Source organism: Propithecus coquereli, unplaced genomic scaffold (genome assembly GCF_000956105.1).
Source record: "Propithecus coquereli isolate 6110/MARCELLA unplaced genomic scaffold, Pcoq_1.0 Scaffold1, whole genome shotgun sequence".
Lineage (NCBI taxonomy): Eukaryota > Metazoa > Chordata > Mammalia > Primates > Indriidae > Propithecus > Propithecus coquereli.
Genome location: NW_012133857.1, coordinates 8,526,367 through 8,532,974, shown reverse-complemented (window position 1 = coordinate 8,532,974; position 6,608 = coordinate 8,526,367). Strand labels below are relative to the sequence as shown.

The 6,608-nt window shown below is 42.0% G+C and overlaps 1 protein-coding gene across 1 annotated transcript; it reads right to left on the bottom strand.

The window, feature by feature from the left end:
• Positions 1-1,301: 1,301 nt before the first annotated feature.
• ZNF852 (zinc finger protein 852) lies at positions 1,302-5,148 on the bottom strand. The gene is given in 3 exon segments (XM_012652819.1): positions 1,302-2,752; positions 4,685-4,796; positions 5,119-5,148. Coding segments are annotated over 3 exon segments (1,578 nt in total). The 5' UTR covers positions 5,134-5,148.
• Positions 5,149-6,608: the final 1,460 nt, after the last annotated feature.

The following is a 6,608-nucleotide window of genomic DNA, read 5'->3' as shown; positions in this document are numbered from 1 at the left end:
GCAGGATGTAGTCAGCTTTAGTTCAGAACTAAATAAGCATGCAAGTCAAAGTACAAATGAGTGGGTTATGACTGCCCAACCCAATACACAGGTATTCATTCACACACAAATCCATTAGCTCTTAAAGGCTGAAGTACCAATAGTAAATAATAAAATAGTAAAACTTCCAAGGCAACACACAGCGGTCCCCAACTTTTTTGGCACCAGGGACCAGTTCCATGTAAGACAATTTTTCCACGGACTGGAGATGAGGGGGTAGGGTGTCATGGGTGGGGGTAGTGTGGTGCAGCACTCAGGCAGTGGTGCACGGCCCATTACCTAACAGGCCACAGACCAGTAATGGGCAGTGGCCCAGGGTTTGGGGACCGTGGACATAGAAGATATCAATGAGGTTTTGTATGTGATATACTATGAGGAGATGCCACTTCCATCTTCAGAAGTTTCTAGTCCAGTAAATGTGATGGGGGCAGGGGGAGAGACCACGCCCATGTTAAGAATGGTTCAATTTGAGAGCTGAGTTTCAAAACATATTTAAGAACTAGCATACTCAAAGTATTATCTATATGTTAAAAGAAATAGACACCACACCTGATCTCAAGAGCCTACAAGTTGGTATGAAATTATACAAATACGCATTAAGTTGAGAACAATTTGCAGGGCAATTTAACAACAGTTGCACATTGTAGCACCAGCTAATTTAAAGCATTGAAGTCAAATCAATAGAAGTTAACAAGAGGAGTGAAGAAGCATTTGAAGAAGAAAGCCTTTCAGAGATGAGATGAATCTTGAACATTATGAGACATGATTACCAAACAGGAAGAAAAGGTTTTCTAGGTAGAAAATAAAAATGATGAGAGGACACAGATTACAATATAAATTTAAAAAGTAGCTGTGTAAGGTGACAGCCAAGAAGCAGGAAAGAATAACCTTGTAGAATGACTTCATGTAAGTGATGAAATGGAGGAATTGCAGTAGAATAAAGAAGATATAATCGCTGTTCTTGAGAAACACAGAATCTGATTATGGAATGCACACTAACGAATTAGATTTTAAAACAGTTTAACAAAGAAAGGGAGAAGGAAACCTACAAGTAAATGAAATGTGTAGTCCTTACTTTCCTAATAGTGGGTAAGGATCACACTAAGTTACTCCCACTCTCCCACCTTAGCGACCCAAAGGAAATCAGGCAGGCAACGGTCCACACTGATTAGTGACTCCCGGGGGAAACCACGGTGTGAGCATCTTCTTATAAAGAAAACTTAACTCAAAGGTCTTCACTCTCTGTCTCAGAGAACCATGCCTTAAGAAACTGACCGAGCCAGACCTGAGGGCTTCTCTCCAGTGTGAGTTCGCTGGTGGTGATTAAAAGTGGAGCGCTGACTAAAGGCTTTCCCACACTCGCTACATTCATAAGGTTTCTCTCCAGTGTGAACTCTCTGGTGCACAATAAGCTGTGAGCTGTCACTAAAGGCTTTTCCGCAATCGTTGCATTTATAGGGTTTTTCCCCAGTATGTGTTCTCTGATGTACCATAAGGCTGGAATTATAACTGAAGACATTTCCACACTCATTACATTCATAGGGTTTCTCACCAGTGTGAATTCTCTGGTGTATAATGAGGTAGGAGTTTTGATTGAAGGATTTACCACACTCGTTGCACTTATAGGGCTTTTCACCTGTGTGAAGTCTCTGGTGCCGAATAAGACATTTACTCAAACTGAATGCCTTACCACACTCACTACATTCAAAAGGTTTTTCTCCAGTATGAATTCGCTCATGATCAACCAGTTGAGAATTCTGACTGAAGGCTTTCCCACATTCGCCACATTTGTATGGCTTTTCCCCAGTGTGGAGGCTCTGATGTCGAATAAGACATTTGCTCCGACTGAAGGCCTTGCCACATTCATTACACTCATAAGGCTTCTCCCCAGTGTGGATTCTCTGATGGTCTAGGAGATTTCTATTGGAACAGAAAGCTCTCCCACACTCATTACACTTGTAAGGTTTCTTACCACTGTGAAGGACCTGATGTCGCACAAGATTTTTATTCCGACTAAAGGTTGCCCCACACTCCTTGCATTCATTAGGTTTCTCCCCAGTATGAGTTCTCTGGTGGTCAAAGAGTTTGGAGCTCTGATTAAAAGCTTTTCCACATTCATTACATTTATAAGGTTTCTCTCCATTGTGAAGTCTCTGGTGTTGAATGAGATGGGAGCTGTGCCGATAGGTCTTTCCACACTCACTGCATTCATAGGGCTTTTCCCCTGTGTGTGTTCTGAGATGAACAATGAGCTGAGAGGTTTGCTTGAAAGTCTTACCACATTCATTACACACATAGGGTTTCTCTCCAGTGTGGATTCTCTGATGGCCAATGAGGTGTGAACTCCAACTGAAAGCTTTGCCACATTCATCACACTGATAGGATTTCTGTCCCTTTAGAGTTCCTTCATGTTCAGCAGGACTAGAAGACAGATTTTGATGTTCCCTGATCTTCTTATGTTCCTCACACCTGTCTTTTGTGGATTTTTTCTTATCCTTACCTGTTATTCCCAAGAAAGCACTTTCTAGTCTGCTCCCTTCTTCATCTGAGGGTGGCACTTCTAGCTTCTCGAAAGTATCTTCATGGACATCTCCAGCCACTGTTCCCCCAGGAACCAGCCCAAAGAGTCCCCCTGGTATCCTATCAGATGACTCTGATCCGTTAGAAATTTCCTGCTTTGGCGTCAACTCTGAACTCTCCATCATGTTTCTACCTGCTGCCAAAACAAAGAAGAAAACTTTTACTTACTTCTTGTTCTACTGAGCAAACAGAATCATTTACAGGCTATGTATCTAAGGAGAAGCCACATTATGGTTAAGAAATAAGACGACACATAGAGAACAGGAGAGGATATAGGAAGTAGCCCATTTTTTTCTTTCCTCCAGGGCTAAAAAACAGAGAGGGGAAAATAGTCAGTGGAGGAAGGTAGGAAAAAGATTCCAGGACAGCCAACATTAGCCAACATTCAGCCAATACAGCCAAATTAGAAGGGACATCAGAAAGCAAGAGACCATACTGTAAAGTATGGTGTATTCCTACAGAAGTCACTCCGGTGCTATGTGTCCTTAGTAAAATGATGAACTTTAAGTTGCTTTCCAACCACAACACTGTGTGGTTCTATGGTTCTCAAAAACAATGCAGGGAGACAGAATGCTAGCAAATATTAATACCTCAAGTCAAATATAAGAAAGAGAGAAGGAAAAGATGGGAGTTAACTGCAGATTTATATTATGAGGGTATGATTACAAAAGTTTACAAAAAGGAGAGATCTTGTATGATAGGACAGTGACAAGATTTGAAGAAACTATGGGTTCAGAAATGCTGAGGAACAGTGTTGAAGGGAAAGCAGAGCTCTAACAGTGGTGATGCTAATGTCCCCAGAGCACTGAACTGGTATGAACCAGTTCTGTACTCCTACAAAAACTAAGAGGAGCAGCAATAATTGAAATATGAATTAAAATGTGTCTTTGGGATCTTGATTTTATAGAATATAAAGGAAACTTAATGGGTGAATATTTGCCTTGAATTCTGGAATTTTTAAATACAAAATGTGGAAATAAAGAGTAATCATGGTCATAGCTAAACACCAAAATGTTGGTTTCTTTTAGTCATGCTTTAATTAGAGCCACAGCTGTCATGCCATTTAGCCTGTGGAAAATCAAAGATGTCTGGGTCAGTAGCCCAACCCTCTCTAGAGTTGGCTAATGTCCTAAGCTTGTCAATCACAGGAACTTCCTTGACAATAAATCTTCCAGGAAACTGTCCCAGTCTTTGCAGAGAGGGATGCTTAGGCAACCATGCTTTGTATAAGTGATTCCGAGTATCCCAGGATGGACCACAGGTGACTGGACCAGTGCCAGGCACTAGACTCAAGGGAAGCTTATCTTTAGGTTAGTTATCAGCCTCTGCCATGGCCTGGGCCAAAGCTCTGTCCAAACAGAGAGGATATTTAATGGCTGTTGCAACCAGAATCCCTCTCTAAGTAAATGTGGAACTTGAAGTAGGGAAAAATTTAGGTAATTATGAGTAGGAAGGAAGCTGAAATGGTGCATGGAGAGAAGTCAAGCCATTAGGAGCCACAGTAAACAATAAATATGAGGGAACAATTAGGAAGGAGCTATGAGAGGGACAAAAGATTCAGAGTCAATTAAATGGGTAGCAGCAACAGGACAAGCAGAGAGAAAACTGATAAAATGCAAGTAGCTGCCTTATATTCACTCCAGAACATGGGCATAAAAATTCATTTGCTTTTGCTACTCAGGCTCCCAGGCTGCCCTGGGTCAAGGCTCAGTCTCTACAAGTCCCTGTTTCCCACAGTGTGGTCTAGCTGATCGGTTTGTTCTGGGTTCTTGTTCCTTGGAGCCTTATAACACAGAGCTCCTTACTTACAAGAACTTGAGTGACTCTCCATTCCTTACAACTAAAAAACCCCAACTAAACCACCCTATGTCAATCAGTAATGAAGTAAAGAGAATGTTGACCCTTGTAAAGCTGAGTTATGGGTGCAGACAGGTTCACTATACTATTTACTCTAGTTTATCTATGTTTGGAAATTTTCCTAATGAAAAGGTAAAAAAGACAAAGAATATAGCAAAGAAAATGTACAGAATGCAGACTCTAAGTTACTGAGGAACAGAATTATTACCCAATGAGGCCGCACTGTGGTTATTTTCCAGTATCATGTTCCGGTAAAAGGCCAGACCTTTCCACTTCTTCTCAGTATAGTCCACAGACAGGTCCTCATACGCCACAATATTCTGGAATAACAAGCTGCTATTGTTCAGGAACATTCCCGATCTGAAGGGCAGAGTCATCAGGGCTACAAAGGGCACAGGGTACAGGCTCTTGGTGGGCAAAGGGGTGGGAGACAGGAGCTGGGACGACAATTCCAAAAGGACAAGTCCAGGGAAAGACAGAGTCCATTAACTCAGCAGTAGGGACCCAGCTCCAGGGGAAGCAATTAGGCAGGAGAGCCACAGGAATAGTCCCAGATGAGGCAGAGTCCTGGAGGTGAGAGCTCTAGCCACTCTTGGGCCACAGACGTGGGAACTTGGGAAAAACAGAAAGAACCAAGCTCACCTAGGGCCTGACCATCCAAGGCACAGTTGTTGCTGCTTGGTCTCTGAGTTCCCCACTTTAGGAAAGGCAGGAACTGGGGAAGCAAGTTGAGCTGAGGGAGGAAAGAAAGCTATGAGTGGGACAAGCCCTGCCCTCAGCTCCCATAAGATGTTATATTCCCAAGTAGTGGATTCAAGAGAACCAGGCGGCTCCACACATACTGACTCTTACCCTCTTCCATAAGGCATTATCCCAAGGTGCTATGAATTTTCCCTGGAGGGCACACAGTAGAAGGCCCCTGTTCAAACTGAGAATTCAGTGTTCCTCCAGCCCTCACTTTCTTCAACCTCCCTGAAGCAAGCTCTTTGGGCCACATTCTTTCTCCCATGGCTTCCCTAACACCAGGCACACCTGATTTTCCCCTCACATTTCTGGTTCCTCATGCCCTGGTTCCTCTTCCTGCTCCTTCCCTCTCATTAGGGACACTCCTTGAAGCTCTGGCCCCAGTGCTTCCTTTTTCTCTCTGTCAGCGATCTCACTGACCCTCATCACTTTAACACTGCTCTCACAGTTCTCACTTCTCTCCTAGACCTGTACCACATGCTTCCAGTTGTCCATGGGACATTCCACTTGGGTGTCCTGCAACATCTTAAGCTCAGAGTCTAAAATGCATATACTCACCACCTTCTTTTCCAGTTTCCCAAGTTCTGTCAATGAATCCAGACATAGGCCAAAATATTCTAATTCTCTTTCTCCTTACTTCAAACACAAGTCTCATGAATATTCCCAGAATTGATCTACAAATTCCACACAATCCCTATGATTCCCAGGCGATATCTTTTTAGAAAATGAAAGCTTATCCTAAAATTCATATGGAGACTCCAGCGACTCATACAGACAAAACAATCTTGAAAAAGAAGAATAAGTTGGAGAACTCCAACTTCCCAATTTCAAAACTTATTACACAAAGCAACAGTCATCAGATCATTGTGATGCTGGCATAAAGACAGCCATATACATCAATGAATTAGAATGAAGAGTCCAGAAATAAACCCATACACTATGGTCATTTTTTTCTGACAACGGTGCCAAGATTACTCAAAATGGAAAGAACAGTCTTCTCAACAAATGGTGCTGAGACAACTGGATATCTACATGCAAAAGAATGAAGATGGAGTCCTAACTCACATCTGCAAAAATTAATTCAAAATGGTCAAAGACCTACGTGTAAGAGCTAAAACTCTAAAACTCTTATAAGAAACATAGGTGTAAAAATATGCCACTGGATTTGGCAATGGATTCTTGCCAAAGGCACACCAAAAACACATTGAAAAAAAGAAAAGATAACTTGGACTTCATCAAAAGGAAAAACTCTTGTGCTTCAAAGAACATAAGACAAAAAAGTAAAAAGGCATCCCACAGACTGGAAGAAAATATTGGCAAGTCATATATCTGATAAAGACTTGTATATGGAATATTTAAAGAACTCACAGCTCAAAAATGAAAGGAAA